Source organism: Lissotriton vulgaris, chromosome 10 (assembly GCF_964263255.1).
Source record: "Lissotriton vulgaris chromosome 10, aLisVul1.2, whole genome shotgun sequence".
In the NCBI taxonomy this organism is placed as follows: domain Eukaryota; kingdom Metazoa; phylum Chordata; class Amphibia; order Caudata; family Salamandridae; genus Lissotriton; species Lissotriton vulgaris.
Genome location: NC_141698.1, coordinates 180121999 through 180144152, shown reverse-complemented (window position 1 = coordinate 180144152; position 22154 = coordinate 180121999). Strand labels below are relative to the sequence as shown.

General features: G+C 42.9%; 1 protein-coding gene across 2 annotated transcripts in view; it reads left to right on the top strand.

The window, feature by feature from the left end:
• Positions 1-22154, top strand: part of DRC3 (dynein regulatory complex subunit 3) — a 185479-nt gene that overhangs the window by 131279 nt on the left and 32046 nt on the right. The window contains exon 7 of one of the 2 annotated variants that reach the window (XM_086942404.1): positions 14839-14951. In XM_086942404.1, the coding sequence (XP_086798530.1) occupies positions 14839-14951 (113 nt within the window). Of the gene's footprint in view, positions 1-14838; positions 14956-22154 lie in introns of both variants that reach the window. The other variant, XM_086942403.1, reaches the window with a different exon arrangement.

Here is a 22154-nt window from a genome sequence, read left to right as displayed (position 1 = left end):
ACCTAATGTAAGCTGTACTCCTGAAGGAGAACAATATAGCGTCGCATACAATCTCTTCAACAAGTCCAAACCCAACAAGTTCTCACCACAACCGGTCGTCAGAATGAGGGGTGCTTCGAATTCACAAGGTCCAACAGAAATAGACAACGTACTAGACATCGGATTCGTAACCGGCCAGAAAAATCTACTGAAACATTCGTTAAGCCAGACAAAGGTGCGCCAGGGAGTTTAGAGTGCATAATAGAACTCTTTGAAGCACCAGTATCCAACAGAAAAGGCTCTGACACACCTGATGCAATCACTTCAACATAAGGTCCATTCTGATCTACTGGAACTGAAACAACTCCCTCTCTTTGTCTATGGCTGTCCTAGCAATCATTACCATCCATATCCTCACCTTCGACATAGTAATCGTCCGCATAGTACTAAGCTGTCCTACCAGACGCACCATTCTGCTGATCAAAACTATTCATTGAATTCTGTGGAGGCAAGGAACGCGCATTCTGAGGAAACACACCACGTCCTCTACCTCTAGGAACTTGCTGAACACCTCAACCTCTCACACCAGAAACACCATTCGTGCGCTGTAACAGAACCGGACAACTACTCTTGAAATGACCCTCTTCCTTACAATACGCACACTGATTAGGGCCTACAGGGAAACGCTGTTGAGAAGACTCGAACCTTTGCGAGTTTCTCTGATATTGCTGAGGTGTCTGATAATCACGCTGATTATTACGAGGCGGATACGCTTGCTGTAAAAGAACCTTAGTCTTTAATTCTTTAGTCTTTTTGTCCGCTTTCTCTTTCTCATCCTTATCCCTATTCTCGAAGTACTGGGCAGTAGCCAAAATCTGTGCTGGCGAAGAAACAGCCCAAGCACTCTCAGAATCCTTCAACTTATTACACAACTCGGGAAGCAAATTATGCACAAACTTGTCATCGAACAACCGTTAACCACCTTCCGTACTCATATCCTGACCACTATGGTCGACAAACGTCTCTTCGAACCTAGTGAAAAAGTCGGACACACTTTCGTCTTTTTCTGCTTACATGCAGACAACTTGTCCCAATTAACACTCACGGCGGGCATTAAAGTCTTCATGTAATCAACAATCCTACCAGGGAGGTCTGCAACTAAATCCTCTGGTTTAGCACCACCTACTTGTCTAGCATCTGCAGCTCTAATATTATTCCATGTGTCACCTAACTCTTGCGCATGATCTGTATGATAAATCATTCCCCATATAGGCTGTGGAACAACATTCCCAAACAACAAGTCTATGTCGGCCAGATTCATAATACACGAACCCGCAGTCTGCACTAATTCCTTATAGTACCCTGCAGGATTTTTACGTGGATCAGGCAAAGACTGCTTAAGGGCCAAAATTTCAACTCACTTCCATGGAACATGTACCCAAACACGCTGGAAATGTGGCTGAACAGGTGGAACAGCAGTTGCATCACCCGGTCTCCAAACCGGGGGAACCTCTCTCATCGGATATTGTCGCGCCTTTCTCCTGACTGAAGAATCAGGCTCAAACAATCGCTGAGAAGGAGATTCACTCCTAAACGAAAACAACGTCTCAACTACTTTCTCAACATCAAAACCCACTATAGTTCCCTTCGCAAACTCAGACTGTATACGGAACAACTCAGGCGGAGCTCGTCCTAACTCACCATCTTCCCATTCTTCACGAAGGAAAGCACACATCGTCCCTTAAACATATCTCTGTGTCGGTGCTTCCCATTGACGGAAAACATCCATAACACACTCGAGACTATAGTGCAAAGGGTAAGTAACCCATATGCACGCTACATGATCCAATACTGAACGTTCATCAGGACCAGGCAATTGACTACGCAATTGCTTACGCTCTGCAACAGGAGACATACCCAATGACCCAAGAAGAGGAGAAAAGAAACCAGCAACAGTATCAGTCATTCTCTGTCGAACAGAAGGAGAAGTTGACAAAAGAACAGAATGAAAAACAGGATGGGCAGAAGCATGCATAGAAGCAGTAGCAGAAGGAGTAGACAATACAGGCGTAGGAGTAACAGATGAAGGAAGTAGCAAAGTCCGCGGCCCTTGAGAAGGCTGTGCCAAAGGAACAGGAGCCAACGGAAGAGGAGCTGGCTGTTGAGGAACCACTGGAGGCAAAGCAACCGGAGGTTGTGCAACTAAAGGTTGCTGAGGTGCTGTAGCACTCTGCACATAAGGGGTGGCGAACTCAATAAATGTGCCATCAAAGGATCTTTCTCAAGGTCTTTCTTTTCACCTTGCTGCTGAGGTGGCAAAGCTGGATAGCACTTATTTACCACCAGTTTACGTTGCCTAAGCAACTGTTCGCTTTCTTGTTCTTCTTCATTATCCCTAAACTGTATAGCAGCTTGCACCATTGACATACCTCGTTCTCATTTATTTCGCTTCGCTAACTTAATTTCTTTCTGTTTGGCTTCCTTTCACCATAAGCGGAAAGAGTCAAACATCGCCGGCCAGGCTTTCTTCTTGAACAGTTTAACTTCGAGATTGTCTAAAATCTCTGTTTCAAAGCTACCATAACGGGGCCACTGTAGGACACCGTCTTTCCTGGTATACCTAATCCATACTTCATTGTACGCGATAGGGCCCACACCGTGTTTTACATAGAGCTCATAGGTCGTAGATCCAATCGGAGGAACCGGACAAGAGTCCTCCAATCGGGAATCCCTATTACAACCAAAACAAAATATCTTTCCAAGTCTGCTAAGACCAGGCATCTTCGCTCACTAGTCTAGCTTCAATCTTCAAGGGAATATCAAAAACGATAGTCTCGCGAATACACAAGTCCCTCGGCTTTGGGGCCTGCAGGTACCAAATCAAAGAATCCCAAGGGAATACCAAAACAAAACTAAGGACTGGGAGACGCTCCACTCATACTTAACTGAAATGTTGATGGCGTCGCCAGAAGACCCGTCTATGGTCTCGCTCTACAAATCCTCTAATGGCTCCAAGACAGGGCGACAGTCAGGGCAGCAGTCCTTCGTAGCCGTCGGAAAGCGGGGAACCTCGCAGCAAAGACTTTCGGACCACGACGACATACAGGGGTCGATGAAGTGGCAGGCCTTCCTCCAGAATTTTCACACAAAGCTCCTCACGATCTTCAGGCTTGGACCGGTACCGCTGAAGTGGCCCTACGTTGGGCGCCAACTGAAGAACCGGGTTTTAGAACCCAGCGGCGCCTGGGGAAACGTCCAATGTCTTCGGGTTCACCTGTCTTAGAATATAGAGACACGGGATACTTCTCTGTGATGTCAAAGACCAAATTTATTGGCTGCAACCAGGAACAGAGGTCTACGAAGCACAACACGGGTGGTTCGCTAGAGACTGCACAAATTCATAGAGCATAGCATCGTCTTTTATGCTAAAAATCACATTCCTGGCTAGCATCAGTTACATACAAACTGACCAATCAGATGATGACATTTCAAACATATCGCATGACGACAAACCCACTTTCCGTTGTCCAGCCCAAGAAATAACTAGGCAAAATCCAACATTCCTGCTCGGACAGGCCGGACGAACACATAATAAAAGACCTCAACCCATATCAGAAATTAAGCCATAAAGGAAGGAACAGAAGCAGATGAGAAGCAAGATAGAAAGGTGTGTGCATGTATCATAAACTCAGCAATGTCCTGCTCTTTGCTCCCTATCTGCCCAGCTGCCTAACAAGGAACTGGCTCAACGAGGTCAGCCTCGGTCAAGGGAGTCAGCTCGTTCAGGTCACACAAAAGTCAGCTAAAGGGTGTACGTGTCCCAAGAACTCGTTCGGCCGTAGTCAGGTGATAATATTGCTGGGACAGAATATCGATGGACAGAATATCGCCCTAGGGTAAGTAACATCGATTTTGTTTATATGGATGGAAGTAATATCGAAGTTAGTAAACTCAATATCAAATATATCAATGTTACTAATATTGATATTTATTTTATTGTTATGTCTTTTATTATGTATTTAATATGTATGTGTTATATGTGTCTTGTTAAGTGTTCTACTGGTTTTAAAATATATGTATACAATTTTTACATGTTAATAATGTGTTTTTTAATTTAATTTTGTGTTTTAGTACCGTAGCGGGTTGTGGGTTTATAGGGAAATAGGGTGGGAAGTAATTTTATTATACTAAATTAATTATTAATTTTTAGGAATTAAATTAATTGTAATTAATTTTTGTGTTTAAGTTCTGTAGCGGGTTGTGAGTTTATAGGGGAATTGGGTGGAAAGTAATTTAATTGGAGTTAAGTAAAAATGTATTTTCATTGATTAGTATTGATAATTATGTTTATGTTTAAAATATTTCTAGAGCGCACTATCACCGATTGGTTGCTTGGCGCTGTAATCAGCAGTTACATGAACATGGAGGGGCGGGAATTATGGGAATGCCTGTCTAAATAGCCAGGTCTTCAAGGCTTTCCGGAAAGAGAGGAGGTCTTGACAGTTCCGGATCTCCACAGGGAGAGAGTTCCACAGGCAGGAGGCGAGGGTGGCAAATCTACGACCTCCTGCACGCTTCAGATTGAAAAAAGGCGACTGCAAGAGATTTTGATGAAGTGAGCGTAGGTTGCGGGACGGGGTGTATTTGGAAATCAGGTTATTGATGAATGAGGGGCTTTTGCAGTATAGGGACTTAAAGATTATGCAGCCAGTCTTGAAGGCAGAGCGTTGGACTACAGGGAGCCAGTGTAGTTTCCTAAGGAGGGGGGTGGCTGCCTGGCGTCTAGGTTGGTTCAGGATTAGTCTTGCTTATTATATTATTGTTAATTAATTATTAATTGGTAAATAATTTGTATTAATTGGTAATTCATTTTTATTAATTTATAATTATGTTAAGTGTATTATTTTATCATTGGAGTGTGTTGTGCGTTTATAGTGGAATAGTGTTGGAAGTAATTGAAATCTAATTAAGTAATTATTAAATTTATTGTTGGGTATTAATAATTAATTTAGTGGACAATAATTATTAATTGGTCATTATTTTAAATTATAATGTTTTGGTTATGAAAATTAATGTATTGTTGTTTTATCATTAATTGGTAATTACATATGATTAAATATTAAGTATTGATATTTTTATTAATATATTAATAAGTAATTATTACTTGGTAGTTAATGTTTATTAATTAATATTTTTGGTATAAGATATCATTTAATTGTTCAATATTTGTTAATTAGTAATTAAATTTTAATAATTAATATGTTTTTGTTATTAAAAATATTTCATTGTTCAATATTTATTATTTGTTAATTAATATTTATTAATTATTATTTATTGGTATTTATTATTAATTTGTTGTTAACTAATTATTCATTGGTATTTATGTTTTTAATACTTATTTATTGGTATTTTTAAATAGTTTAGAGGTATTTAATAATTAATCAATTAATTATTTCAAAAATTATTTTATTTATAAGTATGTTATTTTTAACTTCTACACTATCCAACACTTTCCCTACTGTTGCACTCTATGGAGTTGGAATAGTAATTTTTTGCCTTACGGTATCCAACACTTTCTCTACTGTTCCACTACTGTTGCACTCTCTGGAGTAGGAATAGTAATTTTTACTCCTACACTATCCAACACTTTCTCCACTGTTGCACTTTCTGGAGTGGGAATAGTAATTTTTACCCCTACGCTATCCAACATTTCCCTACTGTTGCACTCTCTGGAGTGGGAATAGTAATTTTTACACCTGCGCTATCCAACACTTTCCCTACTGTTGCACTCTCTGGAGTTGGAATAGTAATTTTTACCCCTACGCTATCCAACACTTTCCCTACTGTTGCACTCTCTGGAGTGGGAATAGTAATTTTAAGCTCTACGCTAGCCCACATTTTCCTTACTGTTGTTTTGGAGTTGGAATAGTAGTTTTATTCTCTCAGCTATTTCATATTTTCTGTATTCTTTTAAGTAATGTAGTATATAATTAATTTTAAAAATATTAAAAGTAAATGTATTTATTTTAATTTGTTATATATAATTATTTCATTTTCATTTATGGCATTGTTTTATATGTATAGATGTATTTGTAAATTATAATATTTTTTTATAATTTATGTTATTAAAATATTTAATAAAACTGATTATTAAGTAAGTATATATATTATATATCTAGGGGTCGATTCCGAATTGGGAAAAAACGTCCGTACGATTTTCATCTGGAGCCATCGCCGTACGATTCATACCCGTCCGTCCGATTCGCGTAGTACGATCCGTATTCCGTATACATCGCGATCCGTACCTATTGCAAGGCTGAAACAGTGAACCGTACGACTCGTACACATGCCGTACGACCCGACGAGTAGGATCCGGACCGGGGCATGAGGACGCGATTCGTACGGTCACGTCAGGTAAGGGCGATTTGTACGGAAAAGCGCACAATCACATACACACCGTACGGCGAGTACACCCCATGATCGCAGGGATACGCGCCGTACCCCTGCGATCAAGGGGGGTACGCGCCGTACACCAAGCGTACATGGGGTACGCACCTTACACCCAGCGTACATGGAGTACGCACCGTACACCCAGCGTACATGGGATATGCACCGTACACCCAGCGTACATGGGGTACGGTGCGTACCCCATGTATGCTGGGTGTATGGTGCGTACCCCCATGATTGCAGGGGTACGCGCCGTACCCCTGCGATCATGGGGGGTATGCCGTTCCATACCTCGGCACGAACTCTGCTTTTACGGCTGTTTTCAGCTCCCGTAGAAAAAGGGTCGTACGGTGCGTACCGGACATGTATCGTACTTGCTGGGTCGTAAAAACCAACCGCGAACCGTACATATGTTGCGTACAGCGGGTTCCGAGTGAGAATCGTACGGTGATTAGAGTTGTACGGTCTCTGTACGATTCCTACGGAATCCAGCTGCTGGTACGAATCGTACTTCGTCATTCGTACGGGGGACGTTGCAGGGTACAAATCGAATGGGAAAAATGCTCCGAACGGCTATTCGGAGAAGTTTTTACCGGATTGGAATCGACCCCCTAATGTATATGTTTAATTAATGTTTTATTGAATTATATATTATTAATTTGAAACTTTATAAAATATTTTTAACAATGTTTATTTTATTTATAAGTATTATTTAGTTTATTTACTTATCTTTTTAATAAAAAAAACAATATTTTTAATAACGATATTTTTGACATCGATATTTTTTCTTCAATATTTTTGTACTTACCATGTTGTAGATAGGATGTCAATATTCTTGACATCGATATTCTTGCTCCGATATTTTTGTAGGTCGGTTTTTTGACCTTCGATATTTTGTCAGTGATCCGGAAAAAGTAACTAAGAAGCGGATACTCGCAGTATTGCTGGTGCTAGACACTGAGAAGGAGTTCGACCGGGTGGACTGGATCTTTCTCTTTCACACATTCAGTCAGCTTGGTTTTGGGTAAACCTTTCTCATACAGGTTCAAGCCATTTATGCCCACCCCCACTCTAGATTTTTAATTAAAGAAACGATCTCTTCATTTTTCTCCCTGAAATGGGGTACATGGCAGGGATGCCCCCAATCCCCCCTTTTGTTTGCCGTAAGCATCGAACCCCTGGCAGCGAGGATACGTGCCTCTCCCCTTTTTCAGGGAATACGCTTTGGTGTCGGTCAATCATATACTCTCACTTTTTGCAGACAACATTCTCCTGACTTTAACCTCTCCCCTAACCTTGCTCACAGCTCTGCAGATGGAACTCCGGGCTTTTGAAACAAAGGCGGGATTCAAGGTCAATCTTACTAAGTCTTTCCTGCTCAACCTGACAGTCCCTATGGGGAAGATAGAGGGTCTAGTTCCTCTACACCCTTTCAGTAGGAGAGGAAGGAGATCACATATCTTGGTATCAAAATCACTTCACGTGTAGGAGACCTGTATAAAGCTAACTATCCCCCACTTCTATGTCAATTGCAACAAGGACTTAAGAAATGGGGTCTGCTTTATTTAGCCTGGCTAGGCCGCATAAATGCTATAAAGATGACGATACTGCCCAAAAATCTGTACCTCTTTTAGGACCTTCCTATCAACGTCGAAAATAACTTCTTCACCTCCTTGAATTCCAATCTTACCACCTTCATCTGGCAAAACCGCAGGGCTCGATTGCCACATCAAATGTTGACCCTCCCTAAAACAGCAGGAGCTTGGCTCTCACGTACCTCCCCCACTACTACAAGGCGGTACAATTTTGAGTAATTACAGAATGGTCCATGAGGAAATCAGATAAACATTAGTTGTATATGGACAGGGCAACAGTGGGGAGAGCAATTTGGGGCATCCTGGGGAAAGCCAAACCTGACCACTCACCCAATGCCTACTTAAGCACCCCAACTCGAACCACACTGAAAGCTTGGGATGAGGTAATCCACCGGCACAGCTTGATGACCTACCCTTCACCCTACACTCCAGTCCATTACAATAAGGCCTTCCTGCCAGCAATATACCTGGGTCCCTCTGACTTGTGAAGGGGGGGGCAGCTGTCTCACTATTTCAGATATTTTCCATGGGTGGGACTTCCTCACATTTGACAACTGTCGCCGTAATTTCAAACTACCATTGTAGGAAGGTAGGAACCTTCTAGCATGGTTACCTCCACTTTTTGTCTCGTGTCAGTGTATTTTTGACTAGTCTGACTGGGATCCTGCTAATCAGGACACCAGTCACTGTGCTTCTTTGCTAAATTTGACTATGGTAAGTACTTTTGTACCTCCACAAATGGCTACTGGTGTACACCTATATGTACCCTGGATATACATGTTCTTATATCTGATGTCACTACACTTAAAACCTATAAGTCACCCCTAAGGCAGGCCTTTCAATCCTGAAGGCAGGGTGCTGGGTTATAAGTGGGTGAGTGCCCCTACATGAGCAGGACACCTCTAAAAACCCCAGAGTCAATTCTCCAGGCTTTGTAAGTGCAGTCAGCCATTTTGATACATATAGTGCCATCCGTCACTACGCAATGGATAACTTATATAGTGGCTGTGCCGCACCTGGGCATGTTTGGTATCAAACATGTTGGGATCCTGCCCCAACACCGTTACCAGTGTTGGAGGTGTGGTTCCATGCACTGGGTGGGGGGCTCCTTCAGGAAGCCCCCTGTACTCCTCATAACAGCCTTCCAGGGTCTGCCAGCAAGCTAGTGCTTCTACTGACTCTAGACACAATTCTGTCCTCCTACTGCTGAGCTGAGCTCGAGCAGGGTAAGGTAGAACAATAGGTTTCCTGTCACAGGGAGGTGTGATCACCTCCCAGACAGGACTTAGTGTATTGGGCTAGGGTGGGTGTGCTTTCCAGCGTCACCAGACTGCTTTGAAGGGCACATTTGATGGATTCCTTGCATACTCTGGTTTGAGCCAGTTCAGGAAGCCCTTGGCTCCTGCTCTGGTGTGCAACTGGACAAAGGACATGGGAGGGACATGGAAGGGACCCCTGAGTTGTTCCAAATCTTTCCCTAGGGTACTTAAAGGCTTACCTGTGGGTGCATTCAGGTTCGTCATGGATCAAGACTCAGGCCATAAACCAAGTCACTCTTCGACCGTCTGGACACTTGGACTTTGCCTGGGACTGAGACTGTATCACAGAAGACACCTGCTGCTCCTAGTCTCACTGTTCTTCAAGTCGTCTTCATCATCTGTGTCTGTGCTTCTTCCAGGATCTTCAACAGACCTGTGGGCATCAAGGTAATCCAAAGCAATCTCCCTTGGAGTGATAGAGTCACTCTCCTGCATCTGCAAGCACCCATGCAAAGGTGACCGGTCTGCCGCTCTTGATGTCCCACAGACTTCAAAAGGCTTAGCAACACAGGTGGTGCTTCTGCAACTCCCTTGAGGCCTCACCTGACCTCTCAGCAAGTTTGAGGCCAGTATCCCTTATCGGAATGGCTGGGACCGAACCCCTGTGCACCGCATCAACTTGCCGTTGCCAAGGCTTGTTTGATGTGCATGCCTAAGATTTTCGGGCTCCAGCCTCCATCATTCCTACCTGCCAAGATTAGCTTTCTCACCACATCCTCCACACCGTTGGACTTCATCTTTGGTTAGCTGCTCGAGGTCCTCTTGCGACTCCTGTGCCTTCGGTCTGCATATCTTCCTGAAGGTCTTCTTCTGCTCCAGTGGGCTCTGCTGCTTGATCAGGGCCTGCTCTGACTCTCCTGCTTGTGGTGAGTACCCCGGACCTTGCTGTTCCCAATGTTGCTCCTTGTTCACTTTCTAAGCCTGTTACAGTTGTCAAGGCTTTTTGGTTCTCCTGCCAGACACCGACTCCCTGGTTCTCGACTTCCGACGTGGGAGAGCTCATGCATGGCTCATGGTCTTCCTCATTAAACAAAGACAATGGCCAGACAGGTTTAATTTCACACGTTACCACACCTAGTATAAAAATTGCTAGGTTGGACGACTATTTGATTTAGTCATTTATACTTTATAAAACTTTTTTTGGGAGTTATTTCATATGTCATAGAAAAAGAACACAGTTATTAACACATAAAGACATTCAAAAAATATTCAAAAAGTGATACATAATACACAAAATACACGTACTATTGGTGGACCGTTTGAGGGCCTGTGGGGTTCAGGGGAAAGCCCTTAAGATTCTGCAGGCTGTCCGCTCCAACAGGAATCAGGTGGTGGCTCTGGGAGATTTTGAATCGGACCCGTTTGTGCTCCCCTGTGGGATCCCTCAGGGTTCATCCCTGAGCCCGACCCTTTTTAACGTATATGTCTCCACTCTGGCCTCAGTTATCAGATCCTTCGGTTTTAATTTAACATCTTATGCAGACGACACGCAGATTGTGGTGTCGCTGCTACCGGGGGGAGAGGAAGGCACAGCCAATAGATTTAAGGACTGCATGTGGGCGGTCAACAGCTGGATGGCAGGGAATTGCCTGAAGCTGAACTCATCAAAGACCGAAGTTCTCCTCTTTGGGGCCAGAGAAAATTTCTGGTCTCCAAGATGGTGGCCAGAGTAAATGGGTGCCCCCCCTGCACAGTTGCTAAGGTGAAAATCCTGGGGATCCTGATGGACGATACACTGTCCTTCAGGCCTCAAGTAAACGCCTTGTCCTCAGCAACCCATTATGTCCTGAAAACAGTACGCAAAGTTTTGCCCTTTCTCCCGGATGAGCACAGGAAGACAGTGGTGACGGGACTAATAATGTCGTGGTTGGTTTACTGTAACAGCCTTTTGCTTAATGCTCAACATGGGCTGCTTAATAAACTGCAAATCCTGCAGAATGCAGCAGCCCGCTTGATCACAGGCACACCCAAATTTGCCCCGGTCGCCCAGGATCTGGTGAAATTACATTGGCTACCGGTGCGCAAAAGAATTGCATTCAAAGCTCTTTGCGTAGTTTTTAAGGCGCTCAAAGGAATAGGCCCTCACTGTATGACTCGGCTCTTCCAATGGTATAAACCAGCAGGAGCCCTCAGGTCAGCCGATCAGGGGCTGATTGTGGTTCCTAGAGTCAGGAAAGCCCGCTGGGGGGGAAGGAGTTTCTCCCTGGGAGCAGCAAAGGCCTGGAACGCCTTGCCAGTGGTCCTCAGACTGGCTTCGGATTTAATGCCCTTCAGGAGGGCCCTGAAAACATGGCTCTTTAAACATTAATTGTCTGGCCAAGTGCAGGGAGTGGTTAGTCAGCGCCAGGACACTGGCTGGTAACAGTGAGCTTTACAAATGTGAAAAAAATAATAAAATAAATAAATAAATAAACAAAATCAATGTAATGAATTACTGTACACACCAAATAGACAACTATACATTGCCTCAAATTACTTCATTGTAAGGCACCAGCCCTTCGTATTACATGTATACAGACAAGGGGACATTACATTTATTGCGAGAGCCTGCTTATCTAACAGAGCCAGAGACTGTTCTACTCATTGGGGTCTACTTCTAGGGGAAGTGAACATGGTGAATTTTTTGATGCCCTAGATGCGCTCCTTCTTTTTTGTCTCGGGCTCAGTGTCAACGCGTTTCGAACCACCACCAAGCCGGCCGGTCTTTGGCACTCGGTTTTCTTTTGAGAATATATTATTGACTGGTTCCCCAGGCGGTGCTTATCGTAAATAATTGCCGCCGCAACTGCGTGCTTTGTTGGCCTGTTTTTTTCAAGCGGGCCGCAAGACTTCTGTCCTCATTGAAAGAAGGACTATTCTCTCCTGTACGCCGGCATCCGTTTCCTCACAGAGGCGTCAAACTTTTGACGCCTCTGTGAGGAAACGGATGCCGGCGTACAGGAGAGGAGACCGGCCGGCGTCCCTCCGTTCCTCCTTTCCATACTGAAAAACACATGAAGAACTTCCACAGTTGTTTTGCCAACTTTCCATCTATGTGGCTGGTGAAGTCAATAACAGTGACAGCCACCTCCAGTCCGTGTCCTGAGGAGAACCCGTAAACAATACAGTGGTTCGAAACCTTAAATAGGCTCAGAAAAAGTGGAATCCAAGGGGGGGTGCCTTGGCTTGGCTTAAATCCTTTTGTGATGACAAAACGCAGGCTGTTTTTCTCCCACCGTATACATCCAAGCCAAAACCTCTTCAATACAGGGTTATTCAGGGCTCAGCTTTGAGTCCTACTTTGAAAACTATCTATCAGGAGCCACTGGCGAGCCTTGTATAATCATGGGGCCTGCGTGTGATTTCATATGCCGACTACCCTCAACTTCTCCTGTCTTTTCAGGAGAATGATGTGGAAGCTATGGTTTAGTTTAAACAGTGTCTTAATTCAGTACGATAGTGGATCAAACATTCCGCGGATGTAATTTGTAGCTGTCTGAGCTTGGCTCTCCTACCCTCACTTCAACAATAAGAAATGTATGTATCAAATTTGATACCAACCTTTCTTTTGAACCCCAAATTAAGATAATTTCCTTCTGTTGTTTTACAATGCCCGAATCTCTAAAACGGATGTTGCATTTGGTTGCGCACATACTTAGAAGATCATTGTTCACACTCTGGTAGGGTGACCAGACATTCCGGTTTTTCATCACCGGTCCCCGCAAATTTAAATGATTTCAACTCGTGTCCTGGTTTTTAAGGAGTGTTAAGTGAACAACGAGGGAGGCATGCTTTTATGTGTTCCAATACACAACTGATGTTAAGCCTTTTCAGGAATCAATTTAATTAACACATATGATTTTCTGTGTAAAAGGTTCATTCAATTGTTACTACTTGTAACTCTTTGTCTGTGTTTTCTATGTCAGTGAGCTCTGTCTGAAGTCATTCTGTGACTCTTGGTCAGTTCAAAAGTTGTAGCCCTACTTCTATGTTTATTAAATATCCTGGTTTTTAGTTTTTTAAATCTGGTCACTCTACACTATGGTAACCTCTAAACTCAATTATGCGACCAGTTTGTATTTGGGCCTGCCAGCTTACCTGATTCAACGCCTTCAGATTATTCAAAATGCATCTCCTTGCTCAATTCTCAGAATTCCTTTTTGCATATCAGTGTCACCTCATCTGCAACTATTGCATTGGATGCTTGTAATTAAACATATTGAATTTAAGGCTGTAACCTTTACCTATAGTTCACTGGAGCAGAGAGGACCCCTCTGTATAAGGTAGAAACTTAAACCTTATTCTAAGGCTAGAACTCTGAGATCTAACAAGTCCAAACTTCTTCAAGTTCCCAGGGATCGTAAAGCTAGGAGGGCAGGTGATCATGTCTACTTCACATCCAAACATCTGAATTCTCTCCCACTTAGTCTTCGTTACGCGCCTTCTGAACACATATTTAAAAAGAATATTTTCTTTTTTAAATCTTTGTTACTTCTTGATTTCCTTAGCTTTTTGGATTGGCTGTTTTTACCGGACAAGCTATGTGCCGCGAGCGGTGGGATGCTTGTTCGGAAGCAGCTGTGTGCCTTATAAATTGTATTGTATTGCATTGAGCTCATCCTTGATGTGTCCACTGCACATTCTTAGTGTGGATGGTTCCGACAAAGGCAAAACGTCTAGTGATAAAAAAGTTTTATCAGGCTAGAATAGCACCCACTCCGGTAATTATGTGCGAATGTACTATTAGGCACTGGCCAGCAACAGATTATTGAAGGACCGAGTTGTAGTTTGTCTGTCATTCTTGTGGTTGTATTTCACTCCTGACTGTTGATGCCAAAGACAGGTTCTCAGAAATCTCAAGTTGTCCTGTTTTGGCCACAAGTATCCTATCATGTACTCGATTCAATTTGATAGTTGTAGTCTTGCATTTTTAAAAGCTAAAACAAACAACAAGAATGTAAAAAACAAATGATGTGGCCCAAAAATATAATTAATTTCTGATTCATCTTATAGAAGCACGGATACATAAAATGTGTCTCTCTCACTCTTCTCCTCAGGACAATCAAGTTATTTTTTCATTGGGGATTTAAGCGAATTCTACTTAGGACAATTTATTTAAAAACTAGAAACACAACTCCTTTTACTGCATGCATTTCTGTAAATATTATGTAGAAATACCTAGGTTTTGTAAGAATTTTTCCAGAGGACATCACAAACTGATCCAGTATTTCAGGTTCTGGCACAGTTCTTTTGAGACTGCAGTGATTTGCAAGAGGGCAGCAGTGGGTTGAAGCAGGGTATCCCCAGCATCAAGAAGGCCTCGGGTAACCCTGCTCTAGTCACCTGTAGCCATTAAGGGGGTTGGGCTCTCTCAGCTATGTTGAACTACCTTCGCCTACATAGGAAAAGGTGATCTAAGTGCCCTCATGCCAAATGCAACCTTTACATTAATTCACCTAAGTGGGTAGGTGCTCTCGAGCCCCAGAAGTTTGGACTGACAGTACTCTTTTTGTTTACAGGCGGCCTTTGTGGAGTATCTGAATGGACCTTTCCTGTTTGAAACTCTGTATGCAGAAGACACAGAAGGAAAGAAACTGGCCAACCTTCCTGGTGTGGCTCAGCTCCTGGAAGCATATCCTTTATAATTGCAAAACATATTTAATTTATTTTTATTTATATAATTAGCAAGGAAGGTGCTTGTAGATTGCTGGACAGAAATCACAGGAGTACAAGGGGAGCTTGGCCCTAGTGGACAAGTGGGGAGGCTGGGCCTAGTATATGTAATTAGAAAAAAGAGTGCCTCTCCACAACTCAATTACAACCATATTTATGGAACATTGAAAACGCAAGCTGTCGTTTCCAAGCAGGTACTTTTATTTATACCACTTAATTGGACATTTGTACTTCATTTGTCAAACAAAACGTATTATGAGCAGACAAGACCTATGTGTAACATAAGATCAAACCAAATTAAACTTTGAAATACACCACTGTGTCAAAACTAAATATGCGCAAAAAGTCAATATAGTCATTGGTTAAACAGACAATGTATAGAATACAGACAAAAACATTACAACATACATTACAATCAATGGTAAGTACAATTAGGCATTTAATTGAAGCAAAAGAGAAGTAAAGCAAAAAAGGAATTGAAAAAGAAAGAGACGCGAAAATGAATTCGAGAATCTTGGGTAACCAGTGGTTGCTGGTAAATGAATTATCCTTTTCAGATTAGCCGATTAGCCGACGCGTTTCGAATCCAGAGAATTACTTTCCGGATTCTCATCAGGGCATGGTTATTCTGTCGCTTTTGACGGAAGCTAATTCAATGAAGGTGTGGCAGTGCAGATTGAAGAGGGCATCCAGGAATTGGAGCTGCCGTGAACTTTTTCAAGTTAGTGTGGGCAGTTTTTTCTACGTTGGTTGCAGGCTCATTGGCACATTTATTAAACCTCCAGCAGCCTGTGGCACTCTTGAAGGTTGATGCGAGGCCGTCCGAGTGACTGGACAAACGTTGTTTATAGAAATCCGGCGTGTACAAATTCAACCGGAGTCAGTTTCCGCTGCGTGTCTCTTGCTCTGGGCTCCCTGTGCTCTGTCAAATCGTCAATTGCTTGGCGATTTGACAGAGCACAGGGAGCCCAGAGCAAGAGACACGCAGCGGAAACTGACTCCGGTTGAATTTGTACACGCCGGATTTCTATAAACAACGTTTGTCCAGTCACTCGGACGGCCTCGCATCAACCTTCAAGAGTGCCACAGGCTGCTGGAGGTTTAATAAATGTGCCAATGAGCCTGCAACCAACGTAGAAAAAACTGCCCACACTAACTTGAAAAAGTTCACGGCAGCTCCAATTCCTGGATGCCCTCTTCAATCTGCACTGCCACACCTTCATTGAATTAGCTTCCGTCAAAAGCGACAGAATAACCATGCCCTGATGAGAATCCGGAAAGTAATTCTCTGGATTCGAAACGCGTCGGCTAATCGGCTAATCTGAAAAGGATAATTCATTTACCAGCAACCACTGGTTACCCAAGATTCTCGAATTCATTTTCGCGTCTCTTTCTTTTTCAATTCCTTTTTTGCTTTACTTCTCTTTTGCTTCAATTAAATGCCTAATTGTACTTACCATTGATTGTAATGTATGTTGTAATGTTTTTGTCTGTATTCTATACATTGTCTGTTTAACCAATGACTATATTGACTTTTTGCGCATATTTAGTTTTGACACAGTGGTGTATTTCAAAGTTTAATTTGGTTTGATCTTATGTTACACATAGGTCTTGTCTGCTCATAATACGTTTTGTTTGACAAATGAAGTACAAATGTCCAATTAAGTGGTATAAATAAAAGTACCTGCTTGGAAACGACAGCTTGCGTTTTCAATGTTCCATAAATATGGTTGTAATTGAGTTGTGGAGAGGCACTCTTTTTTCTAATTACAAGGACAGAAATCACAGGCAGCTGAAGTACTATTAGAGCTGGGGTTCGAGTATCGTTATTAAACGGAGTAGGCTTTGGTGGGGAGTCAGTACTCAATTTGTGAAAACAATAAATGCAGTGCCCAAAAGATTTTTGGGGAAGCCACCGCTGGGCTGCCAATTGTTGAGGTGTCAAATACCAATGCTTGCCTGGTCTTGTTTCCACCTCATGCCTCTTTTTTCCATCACCAATGAACAATGGAAAATTAACTCAAATGCACAAACCACAGCAATGAGAGTTAGAAAAATACATGGGGATAAATGAGTATAATAATGTACTAAATATATATAATAAGCTTGAGATGATCTATTGTTATCAGTTCAAAACCAATAGAACCCATTTTACTCACAAAACACTGTTCTGAAGTGGTCAGGCACTTTGTGTAAAACATTGTACTATGAGACCATCTCTTACACTGCTACAATCAGGCAGAACCTGTTTGAAATGTCTTTCTGGGAGTTTTAGAAAATGTAGTTTCTACAGCAAGGGAGCACTGTTGAATTCATAACCTTTTAAAATCTTTTCCCCCCCAAAGGGTTTTTGGAAATATTAGACCCTTAGGCAGATATATATTCTCCAGGATGGGGTCTTCCTTCAGTATATAACATTTAGAATATTGTTGTCTCCTTCAAAGCGATCCAGTCATCAGGCATGGTATCTTAAAGGTTATAAAGGTTATGAAGATAAACACATGTGCCCTTGTTTGAGAACTTATGTTTCAGGTAACTATCTTGTACATTAGACCCTTCAATTGGGTGTTAATTTAATTTTAAAAAACCTTCCTCCTGCGTGATGGAATTAAGCCCATATAAACATGTTCCCAGAAAGAGCACATTTTGTTACAGAAAGAGTCTTTCATACTCCTTTTCACCAAAGGCTTTATAATATTTACCTACCCTGCTCCCCTAAAAACACACACAATAATAGCTAATAAATATTGTGTTTTATGTTCATCTACAAACCTTGGTTTGTCTGTGACAATAATGTATTTCTGGTGGATACTTCTAACTGTAGATTCCTTACCTTAGAATTCTCCCCAGGTGCCAGACTGGATCTGGAAATCTTTTCTCCAGAAGTGCTTTTCGGCACTGCTAGGTGGTGCCATGCAGCTCTCTGTTGGCACAGTACCTCCCCGGATGTGATCAAGTGGGGATGCATATAAGCCCCACCCCTGCATGCTTACATAATTTCCTTTCGTTCTGCACCTTCTGGCATGAATCAGGAGCTCTGCTCCCAATTTTGTCGGTCTTCTGACAACTTTTAAAAACGAATTCTATTGTGCAATGGAACAATGTCACCACCCAAATCTACAGGTTACAAACCATGCAGGGTCTGCAGAAAGAAGATGTCAATCATGGACCCACATGAGGTATGTATATGATGTCTGGGCTCGGATCATAGCTTAGGCAAAAGCAACAAATGTGCCTTCATCCTGAAGACAATCTAGGACCAGGAGGCAAAGCTGTATGTCGCCAAATACAAGAAGTCGCGGGTGCAGACTCCAAAGTTGTTCCCACAAACGATCAACCTCATGCTCGAAGTAGTTTGATAATTAAAAATTGAAACTAAGCATAAACATGAAAAAGCAAAATGGGGCTTGACCGTATCATGCCACTATGAACCTAAAGAAAAGGCACAAAGGTGTCTTCATATGAGCCATTAACTTTTTAGGTCTCTTTGTTACGCAGCTAGTCTTGGTGTGCCCCATGTTTCCCAGGCCATCGGCAATGCTGGAGCAGATTGAAGTCTTCAAGAAGTTCAAACTGCATACTTTTGGTGTGCTTCCAATTTACTCTTGTGTGCCTTTGGGCCCCAAGGAACCACAGGATCCCCCAGTGTGGTTGCCGCTGACGGACCTGTCCTCAACACCGCCTGACCCTTGGGACTCAGTTCGGGCCCTGTACCAACACCAGTGCAGGCTTCCACTCTGATTCAAAGGCCTTTGCCAGTTCATTCCACTTTGACACCCTTGATGATACCACCTGAAGAGGATCCCTTATTTATAGCAACGTCTGGTATCAAATTGTTTCAGCTCGATTTTGACCGGTTCGTGCTTCAAAATTACAAAAGCTCAGCCAGTTCTCTTACACCCAGACTCTGACCCAGTGCCTCTACCAGAAAATACACACCAGAATAGGCGTCTTTATCTTTTAAGCTCAGATTCCGATCACATGGTAACTGGTAACTGAAAATGTTAACAATGATGGTGGTGATAGGGATGACTTTCTCCCCATTACACAGATGATGCCTTTTACATACATATACAAGAGGTCAGTGGGTTGGTCACCTCCCTTGAGCCAGGGCTTGACTCGTCACTTAGACCACCAATGGAATAAAGCACCTTCTTTGCAGTGGTGGTCGGCAGGGCAGCTGAAGTTCTAGATTTACAGCTGTCCTTAGTTGAAGTCAAACAAACACCCTGACAGAAATGTTACAGCATGGGCCAACTACTTTTGAGCCCTTGTTCCCTTTTAATGAGACCCTCAATGATACCTTGTTGGCCACTTGATCAAAGCCCTGTTCCTGCCCATCGGTAAATAGGCAGTTGGCCAAGCATCACAGACTGGTTCATGGTAATCCTATTTTTCTTACTAAACATCCTACTCCAGAGTGCCTTGTGGTTAAGGCCTCAACCATTAAAGTGAATCACAATCCTTTCCCCACATCTCCGGATAGGGAATCCAAGAATATTGAGGCATTTGGAAAAATGTATGTTTTCCTCTGTCAGTCTGGCATTAAGGTTAGTTAATGCTGTTTGCTGACTGCGTGGCTACACATGCCCTCTGGGACATGAGTGGCCAGCGCGATCTTGTTAAAGGTTGCGGAAGAGCTTATGGCCTCTTTGGCATAAATTATTAATGATGGACAAAATGCTACCAAATATTTTACCCATGCTGGTCTAGAAACTCTAGATTCTGCTGATTGCCTGGGGAGAGAAGTTGGCACCGGTTTTCTACTTCATAGACATGCATGGAATGGCACCATGGGATTTTAAGGCCTTCCTCATGGATATCCCCTTTGATGGTTTACGCCGTTTTGGTGAGAAGGCAGACTATTCGCTGGAGCACTTTGAAGAAAGTAGAGCCATAGTGTTGATCCCTCCCAAGCAGTTTGTACATCAATTCAAAAAGGTGTAAGAGCTATTCCAGGGGACTGGGGATTAGGCAAAGATAGCCTATGTAACCGGAACAGTAGTCACTCCAGTCCTTTTGAGGTCATGGATATGGGACTGGCAGGCATCGGGTGGGCCAGCAGGGACATCAGTTACATCGGTTCTACTATTCCTCTTACCCAGCTACAACAGTTACCAGACCACTTTAGTTTTACTTGGAGAATGACCATCCAGTGGGATGGGGGGAGTGGTAAGGGGGGGCAGTATTAATTTTCTCCCAGGATGGCAATCTTTCACATCCAACAGATGGGTCTTACAAATAATTAAACATGGCTATGCCCTGCTTTTTATCTTTGCCCCTCTAAATACCCCATAATAAACACTAGCAGGAGTCCACGGGTCTGTCAGGTCCAGGTAACCCTACAGAGTCACAATGATCTCATAGCCAAAGAGTTGGAAAAGGTGGAAAAACACTTTTGTTTAACAAGAACAAAGAAACATAGGGGAAATCCTAAAAGGAGGACAGATTCCTATCACTCACCTAGGTGACATGCTTCATCATCTGGGATCTCCTCCTGGTTACACACTAGGGTAACCAAGAGCTACAACCTTCTGTCTATCAGAAGGGAGCACACAGATGTTTTCAAATATACTCTGATAGATGGAGCTGTACAGTATCTATCCAGAATGATGAACTAAAGTTTCAGAGTGACGGGCGCAGTGCAAGATCAAAAAGTGATGAAAAAGTGAAATTTAAAATTGAATACCAAGAGAGAGAATATATTTTAATAGGTATCTCCTAATATTCAAACTAAAAACAGTGCAAGAGCAGTTTTAACAAAATAACTGCCGAAAAATCGGGTCTACATGTTTCAGCCAACAGGGCATTTGATAGTCCAAGGCCTTCCTCAGGACCACCGCATATACTTTTGCTACTGCGTATGTGCCAGCCTGCAACATGGGCATCTGTGCACATGTTCATGAAGCACTACTGCCTTGACAGCCAGTTTCAGCAGGAAGGGCATGGGAGGGGCATGTTGCACTCTTTGTATAGCAGGACTTTTTGGTCTGAGTCCAATTCACAGACACTCCACCAGGGGAGTTACTACTCTGTTATCTATTCTAAGGTGAGGAATCTGTGGTTAGAAATACCCATCAGATGAGCAAGTTACTTACTTTCTGTAACACTCCTGGTGGAAATTCTATCTAAAGGCACATTCTCACTGCCCTCCCAACTTCCCATTGTGTGGAGTGGCCTGTTTTTAATCTAAAGATGTCAGTATTCACACACTAATACAATTGTTCACGCTCCGTGTCTGAGGGCATCGAAAAACCAGAACTGACGTCTGCTTGCAGGAGTGGAACTTATATGCTGCTCTGCTCAGTCACTTTCAGGGTGGTGGTACGCAGCCAGTGTAGAGCTGCACTGTGCCACCAAGCAGCACGCTGGAGCACAGCTGGAGAAAAGTTCTCCGCATCCACTGTGGCACCTGGTAAGTATTCTAAGGTGAAAATCTACAGTTAGATAGGTTACCCACCAAAAAGAGTGTTATCAAAGTTAAGTAACTTGTTTGTTTTACATAGCGCTACAAACCACACTGCTTGCCTTTACTAAGCAGTGTAAATAACTGGTGTTATTGTTATTGAATTTATTGTACTGAATTTACTGGCCCATGAACAAGGCTGAGACTGCCTTGTTGGGATGCAAACTCAAGAACTCTGGCACAACGCTTTTTGTCAGTGGTGGGCATTTACCCCACTGGACGATCCTGCCATGGCCACTTAGGAGGTCTTTGATTTGACAATGGTTTTTAACACGGTTTTCACCAGTAAAGAAATTAGGAATTTACAGCCTGATTCATGAAAGACCCGTTTTGCGAGTCTCTAATAGCGATTCATAAGGAATCGCTATTACAGGCTCGCAAAACGGGATTCATGTAGGAATAGCCAAAAAAAATGCGATTCCTACTTATTCCTTATTTGCGATTAGCAAATTGCTATTCGCAAATAAGGAATAACTCTCCATTCATTCCTATGGGCCAAAAGGCCTATAGGAATGAATGGGGAGTATTCCTTATTTGCGATTAGCAATTAGCTAATCGCAAATAAGATAGCGATTTAAAGGGTGCCAGGGGTGTCCAGAGGACACCCTATAGCACCCCTTAAATGCTAATATAAACAGGGGTTGCGCACACACTTGTCCAAAGGACATGTGTGTGTGTGTGCTACATGCAACTCAG